The sequence below is a fragment of the Pongo pygmaeus genome, chromosome X (assembly GCF_028885625.2).
Source record: "Pongo pygmaeus isolate AG05252 chromosome X, NHGRI_mPonPyg2-v2.0_pri, whole genome shotgun sequence".
Classification (NCBI taxonomy): domain Eukaryota; kingdom Metazoa; phylum Chordata; class Mammalia; order Primates; family Hominidae; genus Pongo; species Pongo pygmaeus.
The window spans coordinates 53429661-53456344 of NC_072396.2; the positions used below are offsets into that span (position 1 = coordinate 53429661).

The 26684-nt window shown below is 48.5% G+C and overlaps 1 protein-coding gene and 1 long non-coding RNA gene across 10 annotated transcripts; one reads left to right on the top strand and one right to left on the bottom strand.

Moving 5' to 3' along the window:
- Positions 1 to 356: 356 nt before the first annotated feature.
- Positions 357 to 6856, bottom strand: LOC129024295 (uncharacterized). The gene is made up of 2 exons (XR_010125462.1): positions 6572 to 6856; positions 357 to 3738 (listed from the first exon to the last, which is right to left on the bottom strand). It is a non-coding gene; the product is annotated as an uncharacterized LOC129024295 (long non-coding RNA).
- Positions 6857 to 6939: 83 nt separating this feature from the next.
- FAM156A (family with sequence similarity 156 member A) lies at positions 6940 to 23168 on the top strand. 9 transcript variants are annotated; one of them, XR_008497063.2, is made up of 5 exons: positions 8915 to 9442; positions 10162 to 10254; positions 16612 to 18333; positions 18646 to 18714; positions 22422 to 23168. XR_008497063.2 is itself a non-coding variant. In XM_054471215.2 (4 exons), exon 4 carries the CDS (start codon positions 16721 to 16723, stop codon positions 17360 to 17362), a length of 642 nt encoding a protein of 213 aa, XP_054327190.1. In that variant the 5' UTR covers positions 6940 to 7072; positions 9369 to 9442; positions 10162 to 10254; positions 16612 to 16720; the 3' UTR covers positions 17363 to 18055. The 9 variants fall into 9 exon arrangements, 8 of the variants coding, with proteins under 8 accessions (XP_054327190.1, XP_054327194.1, XP_054327188.1 ...); XM_054471215.2 differs by lacking the exons at positions 18646 to 18714; positions 22422 to 23168 and adding an exon at positions 6940 to 7072 and having other exon boundaries at positions 9369 to 9442; positions 16612 to 18055; XM_054471213.2 differs by lacking the exons at positions 18646 to 18714; positions 22422 to 23168 and adding an exon at positions 7169 to 7291 and having other exon boundaries at positions 9369 to 9442; positions 16612 to 18055.
- Positions 23169 to 26684: the final 3516 nt, after the last annotated feature.

Below are 26684 nucleotides of genomic sequence, written 5' to 3' on the forward strand. Positions count from 1 at the left end.
TCCATCTCTAAGACATGCACGGTTTAATTCTGTTATTTTGTGAGACTCTTTGCACCATGACACAAGCATGCATAGAGGGCTCCATCATACAGGGGAGAACGAGACCCTGAATGGTTTCACAGTCTAGTGGGGGAGGCATATGTGTTCCTTCAGGCAACAAATATGTATGAAAGTCTTCTATGTGCCAGGCACTGCTTGAGGTGTGGGGATACCTCAGGGAACCAAATCAACAGAAATCCCTGCCCTGGATCTGACATTCCCCGAAGAGGACGTGGTAGGTGGCAGACAGCAAACCCTCCACAAGGGAATCTAGGAAACGTTAGAAGTTATGAATCAAAACGTACCCGAGACAGGTCTCAATCAATTTAGAAGTTTATTTTGCCAAGGTTAAGGACGTGCCCCTGATACAACCTCAGGAGGTCCTGACGAAACATCCCCAAGGTCGTCAGGGTACAGCTTCGCTTTATACACTTTAGGGAGACATAAGACATCAATCAATGCATGTACAACATACATTGGTTCGTTCTGAAAAGGCGGGACAACTACAAGTTGGCGGGCGGTGGGGGGGCGGTGGGGTCTTACAGGTCATAAGTGGATTCAAAGATCTTCTGATTGGCAATTGCTTGAGTTTATCTAAAGACCTCCAATCCATAGGAGGGAGTGTCTGGGTTAAGATAAGGGGTTGTGGAGATCAAGGTTCTTATTATGCCAATGAAGTCCCGAGGTAGCCAGCTTCAGAGAGAATAGACTGTAAATATTTCTTATCAGACCTTAAAAGTTGCTGGACTCTTAGCTAATTCTCTCCTAGACCAGGAAAAAGACCTGGAAAGGGAAAGGGATTCTCTACAGAATGTAGACTTCCTCACAAGAGATGGCTTTGTAGGCCTATTTCAAAATGTGTCAAAGAAATATATCGTTGGGTGAAACACTTTGACTTCTTTCAGGGCCTATTTGTTATGTGATGCTATACTAGTCAGGCTGGAACTTGGTGTCTTATTGCCACAGTCTTAAGATCTCTGCCTTAACATAAATGCTGGTCAGTTGTGCCTGAATTCCATAGGGAGAAGGGTGTAACGACACATGTCTGACCCACCCTTCCCATCATGGCCTGAAGTACTTTTTCAGGCTAACTTTGGAATAGCCTTGGCCGAGAGGAAGGGTCCATTCAGATGGTTGGGGAGTGGGGCTTAGAATTTTATTTTTAGTTTACAAAGATGATGGGGGCTGTACTAAAAAAGAAAACATATACAGATCATGGTACAGGGATTGGGAATTGGGGGAGGAACTGGGTTAGCTGCAGGTAAATTATGACAGTGACTAGGGTAGGCTGGGTTGAGAAGGTGACAATTTGACAAAGATATGAAGGGGGAGGAGTCAGTCAAGTAGATATCTGTGGTGAAGGCCTTCCAGACAGAGGGAACAGTTGGAAAAAAGTCAGAGGCTGAGTCGTTCCAACATGACGCAGATGCCACAAGGACACTAGCACACCAGCAGGAAGCTGAACAGAAGGCTGGAGGTGCCACGGTGATAAGGACGGGATCCTGTCGGGCCAGGTAAGCTTCTGCTCTGCCAGGGACACGGAAAGGGACAATGAAGGGCCACAGATGCAGAAAGCATGTCTGTGCAGCCTGCAGAGTTCAGGCGAAGGAGGGACCCAGGCAGGAGCAGTCAGAACCAGGAGGGCTTAGGCAAGAGATAGGACAGGCAAAGGCGCTGATGCAGCCCACCCGGACTTGACAGACGCGTTCATCCAGGTGTTCATGTCCTTGTCGCTGTGGACATCTGTGTTGCAGCCACAGAACCACATACTCAATTAGGACGCCTGAACCCAATCAATAGTCGTTTTTCCCTACAGACCCTGGGGGTGGCCCACATGCACTTGCCCTAGGGTACTCTGACATTTTGGTAAACCCATCACTGCAGTCCCACTGGGAGGCCACATGGAGTAACATACTGGCCAAGACATATTTAAAAATTCTGGCAGGGTGCAGTGGCTCATGCCTGTAATCCCAGGACTTTGGGAGGGCAAGGCGGGCAGATCACTTGAGGTCAGGAGTTCAAGAACAGCCTGGCCAATATGGTGAAGCCCCATTTCTACTAAAAATATGAAAAAAAAAAATCCCAGGTGCAGTGACGCACACCTGTAATCCCAGCTACTTGGGTGGCTGAGGCACAAGAATCACTTGATCCCAGGAGGTGGAGAATGCAGTGAGCTGAGATTGTGCCACTGCACTCCAGCCTGGGTGACAGAGCTAGTCTCCATCTAAAATAAATAATTTTGTAGCCTCTTTTACTAGGAGTTCTGGAATTAGGAAAGAGAGGAAAGTTACAACCCTCCTCCCCAACTCCAGGGGAGGAGAATCTCATTGCACAGATGTCCTCTGTTCACTCGATTCTCCTGAAGCATTCCTAATGCACACAGAGCTGCTACCATCATAGCCATTACTGACCAAGTACTCTGGGTGAAATTCCTTTATTAACCGAATAAACTTGTTCTGAAGTGCTGACCGGACACTCTGGGGACAGGGGGAGGTTTTAGCTGTATGCTTGCTGGCAGATGACCCCCACACTTGGGGGGTAAGGAGAGCCATGGCAGAATTCAACCCACGGTCCCCTAGGAGCACACAGGAGACCACCCTACCCTCCCCTGAGGGATGTGTGTGCGCAAGGGTTGGGTCAGGGCAGACTCTTCAGAAGAGGGGAGGTTTGTGCGGCAGGCACTTTGATTCTGCACAGCTTACAGTCCAGACAGCTGAACAACAGGAGGAACTACATTCCCATTCTCAGTCTGTTGATTTCCATACCACATTTAGAGTCTGATCAACTCCACAGCTGCGTTGCAGCTACTAACGCTGCCTCTGCTGTTTGCCTCTAGATTCTTCTTATCTGTTAAATAAAGTGAGGCTGATGGAGATGTAATTTAGGGCGGGGGTGGATTGCAAGTGTCTCTGTGATAGGGCAAAGCGCCTCTGTGATAGGGCAAAGAGGCCTAGAAGCTAAACTTGACTGGTAGCTGTAAGACAAGGGACGCCAGGGCAGCTCCTGTGGACTGTGTTAGAACTTTTCAGGATGGCTTTGCCCTGCTAGGGGCCTGGATCTCACAGGTAGACGTGGTGTTGGGACCAGGCTGACTGTCCCATCATGGAATATCTGCAGCTCAGCGAGGGGAGCATAAGCAAAGTACGTTGTCGTGAGTTTAAAGAGGCCTGGCTTTGGAGTCTGACAGAACCCGCGTGTGAGTCCCAGATCCAGCCTTTTCTGCCTCAGTGCCCTGACCTCTTTCAGCTTGGTTCCTTATCTGTAGATGGGAGTTTGATACTTACCTCTCTGGGTCTTTGGGAAATCAACACTGTACATGAGTAGCACACAGTAGGTCATCAACAACCAGGCTCCAGGGAGAGCCATTCACACTGTGCCATGTTAGAGGCACATCAATGTGGAGGCCAGCGTGCCAGGACAGTGGGAGTCCAGTCTACCCTCCAGCCAGGGTTTGGGCTTGGGCTGATGGTGGCAGGACCAGGGCCATTTCCGTCTTTTCTCTTTTATTGTCCATATGTCCAAAGCAGACACTTCCGTTCATATTCAGGTGTGCAATGCTAGGAGCTGAAATGAAGCTAAGCCTCACAGTTCACTCTATGGCAGGAAGAACCAGCTGTGAGGCAGGTCCTCAGCCCACATCACTTCATGGTACTGAACCTGGGGCCACAATTCCAAACTCCATGTTCACACATGATGAGTCTATAGGAATGAAGGAGAGATCTATGCTGTGTATCTTTATTATTATTTATGTTTTTATTGTATATATTTAAGGTATAAAACATGTTGTTATACACACACACACAGGAAATAATTGCTATAGTCAGGCAAATGAACCTGTCACCTTCCTCAGTTACCTTCCTGCATCCTATTTTTGCAAATAAACTTTTCCTAAAAACCCTACTCTCAGGTGACATTCCAACTGGTTGGCCCATTGGGGGAATTTTCATGAATCCCTATCATGTGCTATTCAGTAAAAATATCAAACCCACTAAGCATGCCTTTTCATCCAATTGCTCCCTAGGTAAAGTATAATTTGCTCTCCTTCACTTGAGAGCTGAAGGTAAGGAGGAATCATGCAGAGGGGGAGGGAACAAGTGCAGGCCAGACAGAAGGAAGGGCAGGTGTGAGGTGGCCGACATGACAGAGAGAGCAAGTGAGTGCGCATGCTAGAGAGTCCACAAGCGTTGGTTGACTGATGAACACAAAGAGGTCTAGAATGTGGAATACTGAGGGTGGGTGCAGCAGGAGGAGGCGTCTGCTATGCAGGATGCATTTGGGGGTAGCCGGGGTCTGATGTCCCTAGTCCAGGAGGCTGGACTTTATCCTAAGGGCAGCAGGCAGCCCTGGTAGCGTTTGTAAAGGTTTGACATGACCAGATAAGGAGTTAAGAAAGTTGCCTCACACACTGGCACTGAGAATGCGTGGGACAGGGTCAAGACTGGTGGCAAGAGGATGAGCTATGACTTGTTGGTGGCATATACCCAAAGGATTATAAATCATTCTACTATAAGGACACATGCACACATATGTTTACTGCAGCACTATTTACAATAGCAAAGACTGGAAACCAACCCAAATGCCCATCAATGATAGACTGGATAAAGAAAATGTAGCACATACACACCATGGAATACTATGCAGCCATAAAAAAAGAATGAGTTCATGTTCATTCTCAGCAAACTAACACAGGAACAGAAAACCAAACACCACATGTTCTCACTCATAAGTGGGAGTTGAACAATGAGAACACACGGACACAGGGAGGTGAACATCACACAGCAGGGCCTGTCGGGGGGTAGGGGGAAAGAGGAGGGAGAGCATTATGACAAATACTTAATGCAAGTGGGGCTTAAAACCTACATGACAGGTTGATGGGTACAGCAAACTACCATGGTACATGTATACCTATATAACAAACCTGCACGTTCTGCAAGTGTATCCCAGAACTTTAAGTATAATAAATAATTTTTTTCAAAAAAAACTTTCAAAAAAAATAAAATAAAAGATCTCACTTAGAAAGACTTGGGAGGTCGAACTGGCCAGGCTTAGTCACTGTGGGGGTGGTGACAGAGAGGCAGCAATCAAGGATGGCTTTCAAGATCTTTGGCCCAAGCTGCTGGGTAAAACGTGGTGCCTGTCACTGAGTCCAGCAGCACAGGAGGAGGGGCAGGCATGCCGAGAGTGGGGATTGGTGGGTTCATTTTGGGACATGCAGAGTAGTACTTGCTATGGGACTCAGCAACTTATGACTTGAATGACTTCGCAGAGCTGATCTAATCTCTCTGTGCCTACCATGCCTCATCTGTAATGGGAGAATAAGAATAATTAGAAAAAATTACTAATTTGTTTCATTTGTTGAGTCTCGGAGACAGTTCTCCTTTTATACCGCAGAGTGGTATTTTCTTGTCAGGTCCTCCCAGGTAAAATGGGAATGTCTCAACGTGCCCATACAGTGGCTTGATTTTACCTATCTGCTTTGGATATCACCACCATTCAGCATGTATTGCCAATACTAAAAAAAAAAAAAAAAAAAAAAAAAAAAAAAAATTCAAAGTAACTGGTGTTTATTATCACGTGTGCCATAATGGCCTATCAGCCTGTCTCTCAGACAAACATACTCTCCCTTCAAATCCTCTAATCTTCCTCTTGAAGCCCACCTCTCCTTCCAGGGGATGGGGTAGGGCCTTTGGGACCCAGGTTCTCTAACACACTCTTCTCTGGGAAGTCATCTTCAACTGCCTAGGATGCTGGATGGGAGGAGGTAAGTGCAACGGGCCTGTGGGGTTGTCAGTTAGCGCAGGAAATCTGTAGATTCAGGGAGAGGATCAAGCCACATGTGTGGATTTGGAAATGACAGTGTATGGCTGCACAGCACGAAGGGGATGAAGTCACAGACACCTGGATTTAAATCGAGACTCCACCATTTTTTAAATATCTTCTGTGACTTTGGAAAGGTTACTTAACCTCTCTGTGGCTCAGTTACTTCATTTGTATAATGAAATGATGATAATATTCTGGGATAATGGTTCATGTTTCCTTCCTTCGCTTAAACCACAAAAATATTACTTTTTGAGAACTATAAACTCTGTTCATGGGGTGTCTTCTTCCAGGATTAAAAAGGAATGTATTATTCATGTATCTGCTAGGACAAACATTGTTGCATGTCGCTTGACTCCTGACATACGCCACGGTAAAGAAATCTCTGCACACTTTCGTGTTCTGGGAAATCGCTGACCACAAAGGACCAATATTATCCATGGGACTTATATAAGGGATGCTGTCTGTCCACTCTGTGCCATGACTCCCAGATGGCCGACCCAACCACTACCTGTTCTTTTGTCTCAGGAATGATTCACTTAGACGAGAGGTCTGTCCTCCTGAAAGTAGCTAGGCACAGAGAGAAACATTCCCTGTTCAGCTGGCTGAGACTTCCGCTGATTACAAAAACAACCCCTGCCCCATAAATCTCCCCACTAAAACCGGTCTACTCCTTCCTATGAAAGTAAAAGACACCCCCCTGCTCCACGCTTACCCCGACAGTGTGGTTTCCACTTCCGGGGCGCTCTCCCTACGGCAGTAGCCTGAATAATTTCAATGTCTTGAACTGTCTGCTTTTTGGCTTCAAAGGGTGCCTGTACCGCTCATGCAAACACAGTAAATAACGAAAATGAAACGCCAGACATGGGTTCTCAGAGGCGCAACCTAGCGCAAATCTCCCAGCCAATCATAGGAGAAATCGGCCTCCTCCCAAGCCTCCAGCCCAGTTCCCTGGTCCCTCGCCCATAAAATCACATCCGCTTCCTGGAGTCTCTCCCATAGCCTCCGGAAGCATTCGTCCAGTTCATGAGCCACGCTCCCGAAAGGGCCGCTCTAGGAACGGCGCGGCGCACCTCCGGAAAGTGCGGCCTCCACACCTTCTCCTGTCTCAGCCGAGCTGGGCGGCGTGGTTCGCGACAAAACACCCAGCCGCTCTCACATAGACACCCACTCGCTCCCTCTCCCGGCTCCGGCGGCTCGCGGCGGCCAATCGAAGGTCCAGTTTCTGGCCAGCGTCGCGTCCCTGTGACGCCGGCTAAACCCCGCCGGCGCCAGCTTCCGCGCTGCTGCCCCTCTAGCCTGCCGGTGGGCGGTTCCTCCCGGTTGTCTTAACCCTTCAATTCCGAGCCGGCCGCGCTGCGTTTCCAACGCAGAGGAAACGAGGCGCCGCGCTGGCGCCTGGACGGCTGGAACCGGCTCCGGAGCGAGAACGCGCGTGAGAGAGCCGGAGAGAGACGGAGAGCGAGCGAGCGAGCGCGCGCGCGGGAGAGACTGAGAGCGGGGGCGGGGAGGGGTGGGTGGGAGAGAGACTTTCAAAGAGACAGAGCGAGAGGCCGAGACCGAGGCTGTCCTTAGCACAGGCTGGGTGTCTTGGGACTCGAATCCCTGGGTTGGGCCGGGTGGGAGCGGGGCTTTGGGAGGAAGCAGGTGGTTTTCCCCGTCGTCCATATCTCGCCAATATGAGAATGGCGGTCGTGCACTCTGCGGGTGGCGTTGTTCTGTTTCCCTGCTTGGGGGTGGCTCTTTTTCGGCGGAGAAAGAGGATCCCGAGACGCCGCGGGCATTCGTAGCCGGCCGGGCTGCACCTGGGCTAGGATCATGTTCAGCGGGTTCAGAAATCACCGTGTCCTTGGCATCACCTCCCTCCCCACCTCCTCTCCCACCGCACGGCAGGAGACAAGTGACTGGAGAGTTTTCAAGGAGGACTGCATTGCCTCTATTGAAACAAACCGTCCGAGAAACCCTTTCTCGGACGTGTGACAGAGAGACGGTCATGTTGTGACATATGAGTAGACGTGCGTTTAAAGGGCGCTGTGATTCCTGCATTCGTGCGCAGGAATGGTCCAGGCCATTTGTGTCCAATAGCCGCACAAGCTGCAGAGTCTCATGTTTAGAGAAGGAGGGCCTGTCCGTCGTCCACCTTGCTGGAGTACAGGCGACCCTGGGCGGTAGCCCTCTGCGCCATCAGAAATGTGCTCTGAGTAGGCACAGATTTCCATTCGCATCTCCACTACCATTTCCCTCTACTAACATACCCCTGTTGGGTGCGTTGGATTTGTGCGTGGGTGTGAGGGTAGTTTCATATGTTTCCTCGCAAAAGGAAAAGTGAATGGCCTTCCTTGGCCGAGCTTATCAGGGTGCTAGCAGTGGAGAGAGAAAGGACTACTGTATTCTTAGGAGCAGAATCTCAACAACTCCCTGTAAAACGGGCAGTGTGTCTTACCTGGAATGCTTTGGCATTTAATAAAATGTCCTGTGAATACTTTTCATAGGGAAGCACTGTTTTTACTGTTTCTGGTTGGACAGTGGTTACATTTCAAATCGTAGTTCAGAATTCGCGCAATACCCAAATTAAATCTCTACGTGGCAGTAATCCATTTTCTTTCCTTAGTGTGTGGTTGGAAGATTAATTTGAGTAAGTGTTCAGTTCTGGGCTGGGCAATCGTGCCGGGCACGGGAAATTTAGGTTCCTTAAGGGAAAGGCCTGATGTGCTAAAATGAAATCTAAACTGTATTTAGCCGCTTATGACAATATGAAGGTAAGGAGAGCCACAGGTAAGTATATGTCTGTGAATGCGAATTAAAACGGGTGACAATATAAAGAGAGATTGGTGTCACAAATGGTGAAGTGGCTTTTGTATTTCAGCAGACCTCAGTGAGAAATGGTCACCACCACTCCCTAGATGTGTGACCTTGAGTGAGTTGCTTAACCTCTCTGATCCTGTTACATCATCTGCAACTGGGGATGACGATATATATCATAGCAAGCCCTGGGAGAAGCTGTTCCTGGCCACCTGGGCTATGGTGGTTTTGACTTCTGTGTCAGAAGTACCCCCGTCTCATGCCTACCATAGTTGTCTTTTTGTTTTGTTTTCTTTTGCGGGATGGTCTCACCTGTCACCGAGGTTGGACTGCACTGGCCTCAACCTCCTGAGTTCAAGTGATCGTCCCACCTCAGCCTCCCCAGTAGCTGGGACCATAGCTGTGCAGCATCATGCCTGGCTAATTTTTTAAATTTTTTGTTGAGATGGTGGTCTCGCCCTGTTGCTCAGGCTAGCCTCAAACTCCTGGGCTGAAGCAGTCCTCCCACCTCAGCCTCCCAAAGTGCTTGGATTAGAGGCGTGAGCCACCATTCCTGGCTCCTTGGACAATATTTTATTTCTCAGATTAAGACACGTCCTTGGGATGGGGCTGCATTGGATAATTCACTGAAGGCACCGCTGAATGGAGTGGGCCCTCAGTAAATACCTGGAGGAATGTGACCTGGCCAGTGAGGTTATTTTCTTTTGTAGGTGAAAGGTGTAGCAGTCACTCGGCCTACACCCACAGCATCGACCTTGTGAACCCAGCGACCTGACTGCCTTGGGTGAGTCTAGGCAAGCTCCATTCTCGCCAGAGCGGACTTGCTCCTTGTCTCCCTCTTGCTGCTCTGGCCACTCTTCTTGGTCCCTCCCCTGTTCCCCTCCCTGGACTCCCGGTTGTACTCCCGCTGCTTTTCTGTGTGCTCACCTGCTGGGAGACCCCTGATGCCAGCACCACGCTTCACTGCTGTCTTCATTTTCTTCTTTCTTTCTTAAAAGTGGGCATTGCTGGCTTTACTGACTACCTGTTCTTTTGTTACAAAGCTGCTAAAAATTGTATCTCCTCCACTCCAGACCCAGTAGGATAGAGATGATCTGTGTAGATATCAACAATATAGAACGTCTCCAAGTTGTGTGTAGGACAGACTCTTTCCTTAATCTGTGTGGCGTTGCGTGGCTAGGAGTTAGATTCCTTTGCCATGACACGGCATGAGACTAGGAGCACAGTTTTCAGCACCCAGCAACCTTGCATGGATCTTAGTCATTTTGCTGTAGGATTTTGCCATTTCTAGAAAAAAGTCCGTATATAATTGGGATTATTAAATGAAATCTGTGTCTTTAAACTGAAATAAATGCACTTTATAAGGGTATCTCATATCTTTGTGGAAGATTGAAAAAAGCATTGCATGTGTTTCAAAAGAAACACAAAGCTCTTCCTGGCGCTCATCTCCAGGACGTAGTCTGGATTCACTTGCTTAGCTGTTCTCTTTCTCCTTCCGCACAGGAGAATTGAAGCGAATGAGAGTGGGGAGTGTGAGAGGTGTGTTCGGTGCAGCATTTCTGGCATGGGAGCAGAACTGGTCAGGAGGAAGTGACGGTAAGGATTCGCAGCATTGCACCCGATCCCCGGGCAGCTGTGGACATGTGGGTCAGCCCCTAGGACTCTGCTGTCTAAACTCTTCCCTCAGGATTACTTTCTCGCTTAGGTGTCAGGGGAGGCTGAACACCCAGAGAGGCAGTGCCACCAAGGGTGTGTTCATCTGCAGTCAGGGAGACCTGGGAGGGAATTCTGTCCCTGAGTGGTTGTGTGATCTGAGGGAAGTTACTTGACCTCTCCATGCAGGAATTTCTGCCTTTGCAACGTGGGAAAATATGGATTCTGCAGGGTTGACTTGACATACTCAGTGAGATGTTTATCACGGGCCCCACATCCTTCTTGTTTCATTTGATAGATATTTGTGAATGTCCACTGGGCTCAAGGCTCTGTGATGGGTGAACAAGACAAAGTCCCTGGCCTCTGTCAGCTCCTGGGCTAGTGGGTTGACAGAGAAATAACCATCTGTTGACAGCTGAGTGGGATTGGGGCTGGGAGAGGGGAAATACAGGGCGTTTTAGGAGCTTGGAGAAGGCTTCCTGGGAGAAGTCCTATCTCAGCTGAGTCATGCAGGGTGAATGAGAGGTGAAAGTCTTGCCAAGGGCCATGGCAGTCCCAAACTACAGGCACCCATCACTATACCCGGCTAATTTTTATTTTTAGTAGAGATGGGGTTTCACCCCGGTGGCCAGGCTGGTCTCGAACTGCTGACCTCAAGTGATCCACCCGCCTCAGCCTCCCGAAGCAGGGATGACAGGCGTGAGCCACTGTGCCCAGCGTGATTGTAAATGTTAATCATGTCCACAAATATCTTCCCAGCAACAACTAGAGTAGTATTTGACCGAAAGGGACCAGGCACCAAGCCTGGCCGAGTTGACCGATAAAACCATCACAGTGAGGGATTGGTACCCAGAGGCATCACCTCTCATGCTGAAGGTCTGACTGGTAAACTGTCTGGGTTTCCTGTCTCCAGTAGTCCTTCTCTTTCTTCAGTAGCTGCATGACATGATGCAGGAAACTTGAGGCTGTGGTGTTTCATGCAGAGATTTTTGATACAAGGTCTTTTACCTGGGGGCAAGTGCCTGTTGAAGAAATGACATTGGTGAGATGATGAAGGAAGGGAAGTCACATGTATTGCTGCAGCTGCTCCCCTCCACACACACAACGGACTTCTCTAGGCCTCACTGTCCTTAATGGCTCTGTCAGGGATCATGAGCAACTCCATGGGTGTGGTTTGAGAATCTCTGGATGAACCTACACATAGGACGGTAAAATGTTTCATTTCACAAAATTGCTGGAGGGAGAAAGAGAGAAAAGAGAGCGATGACTATGCGGGCCGGTTGTCAGTTGATGTCTCCAGAATCTTCCTATTTCTTTTTTTTCTTTTTCTTTTTTTTTTTTTCTTGAGACAGAGTCTTGCTCCGTTGCCCAGACTGGAGTGCAGTGGTGCAATCTCGGCTTACTGCAACCTCCGCCTCCTGGGTTGAAGTGATTCTCCTGCCTCAACCTCTCTATTACCTGGGATTACAGGTGCCCGCCACCACACCCAGCTAATTTTTTTGTATTTTCAGTAGAGATGGCGTTTCGCCTTGTTGGCCAGGCTGGTCTCAAACCCCTGACCTCAGGTGATCTGCCTGCCTCGGCCTCCCAAAGTGCTGGGATTGCAGGCATGAGCCACCACACCCGGCTCACATTTCTTCTCATAAAAGTGTTTGTGGCTGGGAGCAGTGGCTCATGCCTATAATCCCAGCACTCTGGGAGGCTGAGGCATGCAGATCATGTGGAGCTCAGAAGTTGTAGACCAGCCTAAGCAACATGGCAAAACTCCGTCTCTACAAAAAATACAAAAATTAGCCGGGCATGGTGGCTCACGCCTGTAGCGCAAGCTGCTCAGGCGTCTGAGACTGGAGGATCCCTTGAGCCCAGGAAGCAGAGGTTTCAATGAGCCAAGATTTTGCCACTGCACACCAGACTGGGTAACAGAGCGAGTCCCTGCCTCAAACAAACAAAACAACAAAAGAAACATGGGGGGTGGGGGTTGTAAGGTCTTTTCTCTCTCTAAGAATTGGCTTTCTACATGTAGAAATAGATCCTGAGAGAGTCCTTGTGACACAGAGAATTGGCTGGGAGATAATTGGGTTAAGATCATTTTCCAAACGTTTCACACATAACTGTTTGTGTCAGATAGTGGTGGCCCAAAGGATGTCAGGGAACTAACTCGTAGGAAAGATAGATTGCAATTTCTGAAAAGTTAAGAACTCTTTCTGGGATGTGTGTGTGTGTGTTTATATGTGTTTGTGTTCAGTACATATTCAAACTGTTGCTGATAGGGTTCTGTCTTTCTTGCCCCAGTGTGTGCTGATAGCCACGATTTGGTGAATAAACATTCAAAGGACCAGTATCCTCTGAAGAAAACTAGTGAATTCTTGGTTTCCACGTTTGTGAAAAGAATAGAGCCTGGGAGGCTGATCTAAAGTTTCCATTTAGCATTTAATGTCAATTTTTGGTTGCACTCATCCAAGATGTATTTATCAAAACAATACAGAGAGATACCCTTATCGCAAAATATGCCATTGGGTTTTTTCACTTAACCTACAGCAAGATTGACTTTTTTCCCTCAGGAGTACAGTTCTGTGAGCTTTGACACGGGCATCCATTCTTGTCACCACCACCACAGTCGGGATCCAGAACAGTCCCATCACCCCAGGACACTCCCTGGAACTGCCCCGTTGCGGTTACCCCTTCTTCATCCATCATCCCTGGTGTAAAGTGATCTGTTTCCTTCCCTCTAGTTTTGTCTTGGGGAAAGTGTTATGTCAATGACACCATACAGTTTGTGGCCTTGTGAGATGTTCCTTCTTTTGGCCCAGTGAACATCTCGGATGAGTGTCAGATGCCTCTGTCATAGGCTGTTGTTTTTTCATGAAGGCAGTTTCACTGTGTGGAAGACCACAGGTGTTCAGCCATCCTTCTACTGAATGACATTTTCCTCTGTCCAGTGTGGGGCAGTTTCGCATCGAGCTGCTTTTACAATTCAGTGCGGGCTTTTTTGTGAACCTAAGTTTTCATTTCTCTAGGGTAGATACCCAGGAGTGGGATGGCTGGGTCCTATGGTAAACATCTGTTTGACTTACAAGAAACTGCCAAACTGCTTCTCAAAGTTGCTGTGCTATTTCGCCCTCCCAGCTGCAAAGTGTGAGAGTTCCAGTCACCCAACATGTTCTCCTCGCTTGGCCTTGCCAGTCTCCATGGTGTTAATTTGCATTCCCCTAATGCTGAATGATGTTAAATATGGCTTCTTGCGCTCCCATTCAAGTCTTTCCCCCATTTTCTAGTTGGGGTGTTGATTTCCTTATTGTGGAGTTTTGAAAACACGCCATGTATTTTGGATCTAAGATCTGTCAGGTCGGTGATTCTCAAACATTTCCTCCTAGTGGTGCAGCTTTGATTTTCATTCTCTGAACACACTGGCTCTTACACAGCCAAAGTTGTGTTGTATTATGTTGTGTTGTGTTGTGTTGTGTTGTGTTGTGTTGTGTTGTGTTGTGTTGTGTTGTGTTCTGTTCTGTTCTGTTTATTTAGAGACAGGGGCTTGCTATGTCGCCCAGACTGGAGGGCAGTGGCTCTATCTCGGCTCACTGCAGCCTCTGCCTCCTGGGTTGAGCAATTCTCCTGCCTCAGCCTCCCCAGTAGCTGGGGACTACAGGTATGTGCCACCATGCCAGCTAATTTTTGTATCTTTTGGTAGAGACGGGGTTTCACCATGTTGGCCAGGCTGGTCTCCAACAACTGAACTCTAGTGGTCTGCCCACCTTGGCCTCCCGAAGTGTTGGGATTACAGGCAGGAGCCACCACGCCCGGCCAGAGCCAGAGTTTTAAATTTTGCGAAACTCCTATTCATCCATCTTTCCTTTCCGTGGATCATGCATCTCAGGTCATGTCCTAGCCTCCCCTCACAAAGATGTCCTCCTACGGTTTCTACCAAAAGTCATAGTATTGAACTTTGGCGTGTAGGTCTCTGAACCCTTTTTCCTTAATTGCGTGTAAAGGTTGAGGTTGAGGTGCATCTTTTTGCATAAGGATAGGCCACCTCATGTATTGAAAAGCTTATCCCTTCTCCATTGGATTCACTCTCACACCCATGTCAAAACTCATTGGACACATTTCTATGGATGGATTCGTGGACTCTATTTTATTCCATGGATCTACTCGTCTACCCCTGTAAGCCAGCAATCTCGATTATTACAGCTTTAGAGCAAATCTGAAAATCTGGTAACATCATCTCTCTAAAATCCCTTCTGCTTTTTGAAACATCAGATATTCCACGTGAATTGTAGAATCTGCTTGTTTATGCATGCAAATGTCCCTCAAGGATTCTGATTGGCAGGCACTGCATTCATTCTACAGATCAAGTTGGGGACAATGGACTGTTAACTTTTTTGGGTCTTTAAATATGGGAACACATTGTTTCTCTCCATTTAACTAAATCTTCTTTGATTTTTTCATTACCGTTTAATAGTTTTGGGCATACAGACCCCGTCCACGTATTTTAGCTTTATACATAACCATTTCATTGTGTTTGTAGCTTCTGTAGAACAGTATTATTTCTTAAATTTAGGTTTCCGGTTACTCATAGGATTGTTTTCCGTGTGTTGAGTTTCTCTCCTGTATCGCTGGTAAGCTCTCATTAATGAGCACTAAGCTCTTATTAGCTCTGAGAGTCTGGGGGAGATACATTGGTTGTTTCACGTAGACGATCACAGGACCTATGAAAAGGAGTACTTTGGTTTCTTGCTTTCTCCGGCGTGTGCCGTGACTCTTCTGGCATTATAGCACTGACTAGGCCTCAGCGTGACGTTGAATAGCTGTGGTGAGAGTGGGCGTCCTTGCCTGGTTCGCATCCTTCGGCAGAAAGCATCCAGTCGTTGACCATTAAGTGGCTTGTTAGTTGTAGGTCTGACTGTACACACCCTTTTTCAGGTTGAGGAAGTTGTCTTGTGTTCCTAGTGTGCTAGAGCTTTTATATCACCAGTGGACTTTGAATCTTATCAAATGGTTTTTCTGCATAGCTTGATGTGATCCTGTCATTTTTGTTCTTCATCTGATCTCTCAATCTGTGGGTTACATTGATTGATTTTCAGGTGTGGGAAGAACAACCCTTGCCTTCCCGCTATAAAACCCACTTGATCGTGGCTTATTCTTCTTCTCACATATTGCTGAATTCAAACTGCTAGGTTTTGTTGAATACTTTGGTGCCTGTATTAGGAAAGAATACTGGTCTGTCCTTTTCTTGGTATCCCTGTGGTGCTGGCCTCATAAAATCAGTGGGGCGCATTCCCTCTGCTTTGTTTCCTAGAAGAAGTTGTGTAAGTTGGTGATATTTCTTCATTAAACGTTTGGTAGACTTGGCCAGTGAAACTGTCTTGGCCCAGAGATCTTTTTGCAAATGTGTCTGCCTGTGAACTCAGCTTCTTTAAAACATATAGGACTGTGCACACAGTTCAGTGTTTGAAATCCATCCTGTGTGAGTTTCTGTAGCTCGTGGTTTTCAAGTATGTGCTACATTTCCTGTGACCTGTGGAATGTGAATCCGTAGAGTTGCGTGTATTCTCACCATATTGACCCTTTTATGTTTTCCGGGTCTGGAGTGAAATCTCTTCTTGCATTCCTGATATTGGTAACTTGTTTCTTTGCCCTCTTTTTTCCCAGCCAGTCCTGCCACGGGTGTATCAATTTCATTGATCACTTCAAAGAACCAGCTTTTTTTCTGGATTAATTGAATTCATCTATGTGTTTTTCTGTTTGAAGTCTCCTGGGGGTTTATGCTTCTGTTGTTTAGCAAAATAAATTCTTATCCACACTAGGAATTTGGAAACGATTTCCATAGGCATGAGCAGCCTTTTCGACTAGATGCAAACCCAGTGGTCAGGAAGGCGAACATACAAAAGGGTGTGTCCCCATGGTGCAAACGCTTACAGTTGAGTAAAAGTCTCCCTTGTGACTGGATGAAAATGAACGCTCATGGGCAGAGCACCTGTGAGTCACACATTGATTATTCTACAAATGATGCTTGGGAAGGGGCTGGAAAATGTCAGCAGGCAATTGACATCGTCGAACTGCATCGCATCCTTTTGCACCCCGTGTCACGTGGATGCATTAATCGGTATCATTTCTAAATCCTTTATTAGATGACATTAATATTCTAAGCTGGTGAGATGTGTGATCTCACGTCATCCTCAGAAGAAGCCTAGGACAGGGTCTCTCTATAATCCCCATTCTACACACAGGAAGTGGAGGGACAGAGAGGTTGAGTAAGATGAATAATTCTGTGTTTTCTTGTCTTATCACCTTGCGTTGCAGTCTGGGTTCTGCCCGCACACATTCCTCGCTACCTTCTTGGTGTCTGAGAACCTCCAGCTTCACCTCCTTTTCTGGACCTGGCGGAGCTTCCAGCTGGGACCAGACCTCCATGGATCCACTCCAGAAACAGAATCCAGCATCGCCTTCCAAATCTTCCCCGATGACAGCTGCAGAGACTTCCCAGGAAGGTCCAGCGCCCTCTCAGCCTTCATACTCAGAACAGCCGATGATGGGCCTCAGTAACCTGAGCCCCGGTCCTGGCCCCAGCCAGGCCGTGCCTCTCCCAGAGGGGCTGCTCCGCCAGCGGTACAGAGAGGAGAAGACGCTGGAAGAGCGGCGGTGGGAGAGGCTGGAGTTCCTTCAGAGGAAGAAAGCATTCCTGCGGCATGTGAGGAGGAGACACCGCGATCACATGGCCCCCTATGCTGTTGGGAGGGAAGCCAGAATCTCCCCGTTAGGTGACAGAAGTCAGAATCGATTCCGATGTGAATGTCGATACTGCCAGAGCCACAGGCCGAATCTTTCTGGGATCCCTGGGGAGAGTAACAGGGCCCCACATCCCTCCTCCTGGGAGACGCTGGTGCAGGGCCTCAGTGGCTTGACTCTCAGCCTAGGCACCAACCAGCCCGGGCCTCTGCCTGAAGCGGCACTCCAACCACAGGAGACAGAGGAGAAGCGCCAGCGAGAGAGGCAGCAGGAGAGCAAAATAATGTTTCAGAGGCTGCTCAAGCAGTGGTTAGAGGAAAACTGAGACGTGCACCCACGTGGGATGGAGACCCGAAGGGACTCAGACGGAGCCGCCGTGTTGGCAGCGCCTGGGTGTGGGCCCATTTTGGGGACCAAACAGCAAGCTGCGGTCGGATGAGTGCCAGGACCTGTGTACCGGGACACGTGGGAATCCTCCCAGCGTGATGCTTGACCGACCCGAGGAAGGTCCTCATCTTTCGTGCCTGTCATTCTTGGATGGCTGTGAGGCATTCCTTGGCAAGGGACGCTGCGTACCAGCGGTCCTCGCCACGTCTCACATGGCTCCTGTGATGCATGTTGTTGCTTTCCCACCCGGGATCTCCATCTCTCGTCCCTTCCTGCTGTCAGTAAGAGATCACATGTCTGTGTAGTGTGAATGCCTTGTCGCTGTCCTGTGCTTTTGCACCATTGAGTTGACTGCCTCTGAGAAGCAGCACTAGGCCTGTTGAAATGCAATGTGCTGCCTTGAGATCCAGTTTCAAGAATGGGCAGGTAAACGCAGTGTGGGAAAGGAATGTGGAATGAGAACTTGGTGGTTCACCGCTATACTATTTGTGTAAATGTTTATGTATGTGATAAGCTACATGTATGTAAATGTTGCAATACCCCTAACAGTCGAGTAGTAGTCTCCCTTACAGGAATTTTTGACGGGGTTCCTCATCATCAATACCAAATAAATACATGTAGGAATGGAAAATGGGTGTAGAATTCAGGTTTGTTCCTCAGTATTGGTTTGTTTCTCATTAGATCTGAGCTGGCTACCTTGAAATCTCCCAGCAGGGGATCCGGGTTTATTGAGGGAAGCTCTGCGCTGTGGAGACTGGGAACGGGGGAGGGAGGGCACCAGAGAACACAGCCCAGTCACTGTTTGAGCCCTGCAGCGGGACCAGCATCCAGACCAGCGAGGCAGGGCCATGGCTTCGAAGAGAGGCTTCCTGTGCACAGGAGACGTGGAAGCAGAGTCCGCCGCCCACGGTGAGAGCCCTGCGCATTGGTGCTGGTGCCCTGGCTTAGGGGCTGCGGCGCCATTGCTTGTTGTGTGGTGGGCCCGGGTGGGTGAAACTGAGCAGCAGTTTGCACCTGCTTTGTGAGAACCAGAGCATCCTTGGGTTCTTCCAACATCTTATTGGGATTTAGACATGTGTGTCTTTTAATTTTAGGAGGCACAAATGACTAAATCTACCTGTTTTTTTAACCTCTGCAGAATCCTGAGATGTGAACCCAGCCAGTACCCGTGTGACTCCTCTGAACCGAAAACAAATTCTGCTTTGTGTCGGTCTGTTTTAGGTAGTCCCCAGAGCTGTCTTGCTGCAAAAGTCTACGCATCTCCTGCCGACAGAAGTGGCTTGAAAACAGGTAAGTAAGTGTCTTAGATTCTGATGCTGAGATCTCATGAGAGAGTCGACAGTTGAACTGACCTAGCTCCAGGGGAGAAGGGAAAAAAAAGCAGGGCTATTCCTTCTTGAAACACAAAGGCCTAAATGGAGACCAGTGAATCCGGGAGGGTTTCAAAGGGGTTCGAGGCGTTGCCCTTTGGCTGATGTTTCCTAGGGTTCTGATGGTATTTTCCCCATTTCCACATGTCAGCTGCCTTCCTCCACTCCCACACACCCATCCTCTAGCAACATTTTCAGTTCCGCTTTATGAACTTCGAAAGCAGAACACCAGAGAAGTTAGGGAACTAGCCCACGGTGGCACAGGCAGTAAGAGGTAGAACTAGCACCCGAACCTAGGCAGGCTGGGATCGGAGCTGGCCCCCCTTCAGCAGTTCACCTCTGTGAAGGCTGTGGGTGAAGTGCCTAGAGCCGGGCTTTGGTGCTCATTTCATAGCTGGTAGCACCAAGTCTTGGTGAGATCCATTGCTGAATCCTCCACACAGTGCCGTGGGCCAGGTACAATCATCCCCACCTTGTGGAGAGTTTGTGCAGGTCCTAAAGTGGTGGCCAGAGATGCATGCCTTTGTCTCACTCCCCAACCACTCAAATGCTCTCTGCGGACCTTCTCAGTCAGCTCAGCAAGCACACCAGGTCCGTGCTGCCAGTGACAGTCATCATTTCAGCAATCATCAGGGTTTCCATTTTCTCACCTTGCCTCTCTCCCTTCTGGGCTACATCGACTGTCGTGGTGGGGAGGTGAGGAGGAGTTGCAGAGGTAGCCCCGCTCCGGGGGATTGAGCGATTCATCAGGGAGAGAGATCCGACCCCATCTTAGTCTGTGTCCTTCCACTATATCATGAAATACAACAGGCTGGGTGCTCTGGATTGGATACGGTGTGTTTATCCCCACCAAGAGTCAGGTTGAAGTTGAATCCTCAGTGCTGCAGTGTTGGGAGGTGGGTCCTAGTGGGAGGTGTTTGGGTCATGGTGGGGATCCCTCATGAATGAGTCAGTGTCCTGTGATGCCATCCTGTTGGGCTGAGTTCTTAACTCTCACAGGTATGGATTAGTTCGCAGGAGAGTGGATTGTTCACAAGATTCTGGCCTCCTTGGATTCTCTCTCCCTTCCTTCTTTCCATGTGATCTCGTTGCACACGCCAGCTCCCCTTCCACTTTCCACCATGAGTTGAAGCAGCCCGAGGCCCTCACCAGATGCAGTTGCCCAAAAATGAATGTTTCAGCCACCAGAATTGTGAGCCAGATAAACCAACTTTTTCTTTTTAAAAAATTTATTTATTTTAATTTTTTTTAAGAGACAGGGTGATGCTCTGTTGCCGACGAGAGTGGAGTGGCACGATCATGGCTCACTACAGCCTTGAACTCAGGTGGGATCCTCCCACCTGAGCCTCCCAAGTAGCTCAAGGATGTACTGCCATGCCAGGCTAATTTTTAAATGTTTTGTAGAGATAGTGTCTGGCCGTGTTGCCCAGGCACATCTCAAACTTCAGGCCTGAAGGTGATCCTCCTACCTTGGCCTCCCAGAATGCTGGGATTAACAGGCATGAGCCACCGTGCCTGGCCTCCAATTTTCTTTAGAAATTACTGAGTCTCAGGTATTCTGTTATGGACCAAGACAGCTGGCAATTTGTAATGGAAACAAATTTATTTCTCGTGACCCTGGATGCTGGGAAGTCCAAAACAAAGGTACCAGTATCTGGTATCTGGCAAGAGTCTTCTTGGTGTTTCCTCACGTGGCAAAAGGTGGAAGGACAAGCCGGGGAGAATGTTATGTCCTCACATAGCAGAAGAGGAAAAGAGAGAGCAAACTCACTTCTGCAAGCTCTTTTCATAGCAGCATTCATTCAGTCACGAGGGCTCTGCCGTGATGGCCTAAACACCTGCTGTTATTCCACACCTCCCAACACTGTTGCAGTGGGGATTAATTTCACTGTGAGTTTTGGAGGAAACACAAATATTGAAACGCTAGCAGATACGCATCGTTGTGTCAGAGAACAGGTGGTTGATCCCATGTGGTCCCAGTCTCAGGAGATGAAAGGAGTGAGAAGGATCTGAGTTGGAAAAAGCAGGCATCAGGGGCTTGCTCAGGGAGGTCACAGATGCACAATGCCACAGGGTCGCCAGGAACAGGCATGGAAGATGGGTGGGTGGAGGTAACTGAGGCACTCGGCACACCCTCCACATCCTCACCTCCAGGTCTTTGTCCCTGTACCTGTGTATGGGGGGTGGATGGGACTTGGGGGTCGTGTCTGAGACACCATAGTATCCCAAGTTATAGACTAGGATCTGCAGTCCCGTGATGTCCACAGGTGTCCAGCATGCGACATTTTAGAGTAGAGACCAAACCAAAGGCACCAGCAGGCTAGAGAGGATTGGGACAGAGAAAGGTGCAAATGCAGTGATCACGTGGGACATCTGAGTAGACCCGGAGAATGTAAGGAAATAGAAAGACTACATTAAAAATCTTCCCACTAGGGACAGTCTAGGCTCCACTGCCTCATTGGTGAAGTCTATCCAACATTTACAAAATACATAATACCAACCCTTCACAGATTCTTTCAGACTACAGAGGAGGGAACATTTCCCAACTTATCCTTTGAAAATTGTATTTTACCCTGCTACTAAAGGCAGATAGAAGCTGGGCGTGGTGGCTCACGCCTGGAATCCCAACATGTTGGGAGTCTGAGGTGGGCGGACCACCTGAGGTCAGGAGTTTGTGACCAGCCTGGCCAACATGGTGAAACCCCGACTCTACTAAAAATACAAAAATTAGCTGAGTATACTGGTGGGCACCTGTATTCCCAGCTACTCGGGAGGCGGAGGCAGGAGAATTGCATGAACCTGGGAGGCAGAGGTTGCAGTGAGCTCAGATCGCACCACTGCACTCCAGCCTGGGTGACAGAGCAAGACTTGTCTCAAAAACAATAATAAAATAGTAATAATAATAATAGTGCCAGAGACAGCAGAAGAATACCATAAACCAATATCCATCATGAATATGCGTGCAAAAATCCCCAACAAAATATTAACAAACCCCAATCCAGCGACACATACAGTGGGTCATGCAACATGACCAAGTGACATTTATTCTAGGAATGCAAGATTGGCTTAACATTCAAATTTCAGTTAAGGTAATCCACCCTGTTAATAGAGGACAGGAACTATATCATCATCTTCATAGACAGAGAAAAGTATTTGACAATATCTGACACCCATTAGTGATAAAATCATGTCTACACAAAGACATGTGCTCAGATGTTCACTGCAGCATTTTGCAGGAAGGCCCCAGATGGAAACAAGCCAAGTGTCTACCAACCAGTAAAGGGATAAAGAAGTGGTATATCCGTACAGCCGAATGTTACTGAGCCGTGACAAAGAACACACTGCTGATGCACGTTTGAGCCTCCAAGACATTATGCTAATTGACAGATGTCAGACACAGAAGACCACTTATTGCACAAGTCAGTTTATAGGAAATGCCCAGAGAGGCAGCTCTAAAGGAGCTTACTAGTTGCCTGGGTGGGCCTGGAGGTAAAGTAATGGGGATTGACTGCTGCTAGTGGGTACCAGCGATCTTTCTGGGGTGATGGAAGTATTCTGAAACTGGATAGTGGTGAGGGCTGCAAAACTGTGTGAATTTACTAAAACTCCCTGTGTTATTCCCTTTAGGTACGTGAAGTTTGTGGCAAGCAAATTATACCTTAGTAAAGCCATTTAAAAAATGTAGTGCAAGTGTGACCGTAAGTCACGGAGGAAAGAGTATGCAGTCATTTTTTTCTACAACAGTAAGCAACATCCCCTCTCTTTCCCTGTTCCGCGTCCTGCCTACATGTCCTGCCTGGTCGCCTGGCCCCTCCACGTGCACTTGATGCTCCAGCCAGATAGACTGTGCACACCTGGGCAGAGGGAGTGCTGGTGAGTGCACATGTCTACGTGTGTGTCTGTGTGCGGTGTGCGCGCGTTCCTGCGCAGGCACCCTGTGGGTGCATGCACTAGTGACTGTCAATCCTCTGTCTGTGGGCTGGCTCCCATAATCCGTGCTACGTCCTGAATTCCACTGCCGGTTTTTCTGTTCACCAATCTCAAGGACCTGGCTTCAGTTTCCCTGGTAACCAGCCTCAGCCCTTAGCTTCGACCTCTGAGCACAGGAAGATAGCCAGAGTGGGGAGGGGTGGTGTCTCACCCACAGGGCCCCTGCCGGAGCTGAGCACCCCAATGGGATGAGTGGCAGCACGGTTACCAAGACAACAGAATGCTCGACCCCTTTCCACCTGCAAGGCTCTTCTCCCTCTCCTGGGCCTGCCGAGCATCAGGTCGGAAAGGGAAAGCTGTGGCATAACCACCCTCCTAAGTCCTTGAAATTGCTCTAGACGTGGCTGTAGAATAAATATGTCAAAAGATGCTCTTGAAAGAGAAGGCAACCCCTACTTTTTTTTTTCCAATTCATTAACTACAAACAAGGCTATGAAGTCCAAGGTTATATTTAAAAATCAGGGCAGGTGAAAGGGAGTGTGTGCTTATGTCTCTCAGCGTCAGCTGTGCATCAGGTCTCTCGTGGAGCATTTGTCCAAGAGCAGATGCCGGACCCCATCCCCAGAGAGTCTGACTTAGCAGGTCTGGAATGTGGCCCCAGCATGAGTATCATTTTATAACTCCTCTTATGAAAGACGAGGTGGCAGCTGCAGAAACGGAACCATCCTCATAGGAAGTAAAGCATATCTGAAACACAAGGTCCCTCGCCAAAGGGAAAGCAGGACGTCTTTGCTCCCTGCTATGCTGGCAGTTTCTAGGGCTAATAGATTTCCCGGGCTGAGGAAAGGTCAAAAACATTCAAAGTAATGTGAGTGCGTGTTTTACAGCTGACACTGTGCTCACCTTCTTCTATATTCCTGAAATCAAAATTTTCACGTTAACATGCTGCATTTGCCAGTGAAATTTATTGTTGTTTCTGGTGAGGGTCTCCTATGCTCGAGTTATTTTCTTTTTTTTTCTTTTTTTTAACTTTCCACACACCCTCTTTTTTATTACTATTATTATTATTATGATTATTATTTGTGTGTGTGTGTGTGGTAAGAACATTTAGCCAGAGATCTACTCTTTTAGTAAATTTGAAGTATACAATACAGTGTTTTTAGCTATAGGCATTATGCCATGTAGTAGATCTCTAGAACTTCTTTATCTTGCATAACTGAAACTTTGCAACTTTGACCATCAACCCTCCACTCCCTGCCCCAACCAGCCCCTGGCAACCACCATTCTACTCTCTGTTTATATAAGTTTAACTATTTTAGATTCCACATATAAGTGAGGTCACACAGTCTGTGTCTGGCATATTCACTTAGCATAATGTTCTCAAGGTCCATCCACGTGGTCACAAATGTCAGAATTTCCTTCTTTTTAAGGCTGAATAATATTCCATTGTATTTATCTACCACATTTTCTTTATTCATCCATCAATGAACACTTAGGTTGTTTTATATCTTGGTTATTATGAATAGTGCTGCAAAGAACATGGGGAGTATCTGGACTATAAATACCCAGAAGTGAGATTACTGGATCATATGGTAGTTATTTTCAAGGTGAGTAAAACACTGCATAGATACGTTCACGAGACATTGCACAGTCATTCCTTGAATCTAGAGATGGCTCAGATTTGTATTAGCCGATGTGGATGAATCAGCTCCCAGGCTTACTTATTGTGTTGAGATGCATTTTTCACATGTTATTATAATTAGTGATATCAGATGAATCCTTCTGCTTAAAGGGCCATAGAGGACTAGGAAATGTACGATGAAAAATACAATTCAGCAGTCCCTTGTTTCATGTGCACCCGTGGAGACCCACCTCCGCAAACTTCTCTTTTTTTTCTTCAGCTATTTCTTCTGAATATTAACCTCTGTGTCTCTAAATGATGGGCTCCTACTGCCATGTCCCGATTTAGGGATTTGGAGGTTATCTGTTGAGTTCTCGGAGGAGATGAGCATTTCGGTCTCTGAGATATATTACAGGGCCCGGGTCTGCTCTTTGGCCTTCCCTGTGGGGGCCACCCCAGCCAGGGTCTGGGCCTCCACTCGGGTGCCTGTAGAGAGCCTCTGCCAATACGAAGCCTTCACGGGAGACTCTTTGCTCATCTGTGGCAATGTGGAGGTCATGGTTGGCTTTTTCCAGAGCCTTGCAGCAGAGTCACGGGGTGATCTGCAGCCAACCTGGCAGTATTCCTAGGTTCTGGGGTTCAGGAACTGAGTGGATGGCGGTGCCAACCCATGAGACAAGGGACACAGTTGGGGGTCACCCGCTGATTTGTTGGGCTTGTGGGATATCTGAGTGGACATGCTCCTGAAACCATGCCCTGTGGGGGCTCTGGGGCTCAGCTGGGATTTTCCTGGTGGAGTTCGTGATGCAGGAATCCATCAGCACACAAGCGGAGAAGGACGGAACCAAGTCTGGGTGGCCATGTGGGCACCCAGGGTCACCTACAGAATGAGGAGTGTCCAGGGCAAAGGTCGCAAGAGGGAGGAGGAGTCCCGCTGGGGGAGCACAGAGCAGTCTTGTGATGAGAGTGGTGGACCTATGGGGCTTGGAGTTGGGGTGATGGAAGGGGCTGGGCACTTGGTCTGGAGATTCACACCGAATGCCTGGTGTGAAGAGGTTTCTTTGTTTGGGACCATAGAAGCACGAGGAGCCATCAGAAGCCAGAAGAGGTTGTTCGTGTCTGTGGCCCTGGCCAGGATGGATTTCCAGCCTCTGTAAACCTAAGCCCTATCGTGAGAGCGGCCTCAAAGTGTTATCCCTCGTGGTGAGGAGGCTGTGCTTTTGGGCCCTTCAAGGGAGGATCAGAGAGACTTAGCCACAGGGTGACACAACAGAACTCCCCTGGGAGTTCTCCATGGGAACTGCGAGGGGCCCCGTGTTCCAGTATTCTTTGCAAATGCAAGGAGAGCCCCGAGTCTGGAGGTTCAGATATCTTGCAGCGAGCCACCTGTACCAGGCCGCCATAAATAATGGTGGGGTATGTTCCCCAGTTGAAGGAGCAGGGTGCAATGCAAGAAAGATTCCGGCCATCACTACCTGGCCACAGCCCAGGTGCCATCGGGAACTGAAGGTCTTTGTCAGGGAAACCCGTCATTGCAAAGCTCCTTAAACTCTCTGTGGGCGGTGGGGGGGGGTGGGGGGGGGGCGGTCTCCGGGTGTCTACCTGGGCGGTACCCCCTGTAAGAAAAGGGGACCACATGGGGCATGAATGTGACAAGAGGAGAAGCATGCCCTTCCTCCAAATTGACCCCTTTAGAGATCCCAGGATGAGACACAAGGGCCCCGGGGGCCTCTCTGGGTCTGGTTCCTGGTGTGCATTTGCCAGACTCTTCGGCCTCAGAGCGCTGCTGGGGCGTGAAGAAGTGCTGTAGAAGTCATGATTTTCTCAGCGTCAAGAGCCCAGTCAGGATCTGGAAGTGGTGGCGTGGCCTCGGAGTTCCAGGTACTCGAGAGGCTGAGGTGGGAGGATGGCTTGAGCCGAGTTCAAGGCTGTAGTGATCTATGTTTGCACCACTGCACTCCATCCTGGGTGACAGAGCAAGACCTTATATCAAAAAAAAAACCCACAAAACCGAATCAGGCAATGCGTATATAAATGTTTTCTAAATCTTACAGCTCCATGTGAAGTAAGAGTGCTATTACTGATTTTGTTTTTGCTGCCTAACTGTGGCGGCTGCATCTATTAGTAACCGAGTTTTACTATTAAATGAAAACACTCAACGGGGCCCAAGACAGCTGACTCGCCCCGGGGTGGAGAAGCGAGACCTGCCCAAAGGGCCATGCCAGTGCACTAGGGCGCGTGGCGTCTGTGAGAAATGAGGAGGTTCTGCCTTGGAGAATGAGTTTCTGCCAGGATACAACGATGGGAGACAATTCTTGGGTCTGTCAGGAGCCACTGAA

Bases quoted from the DNA above. Each gene is read 5' to 3' on its own strand.
- FAM156A (XM_054471215.2), top strand. From the start codon at position 16,721: ATGGATCCACTCCAGAAACAGAATCCAGCATCGCCTTCCAAATCTTCC.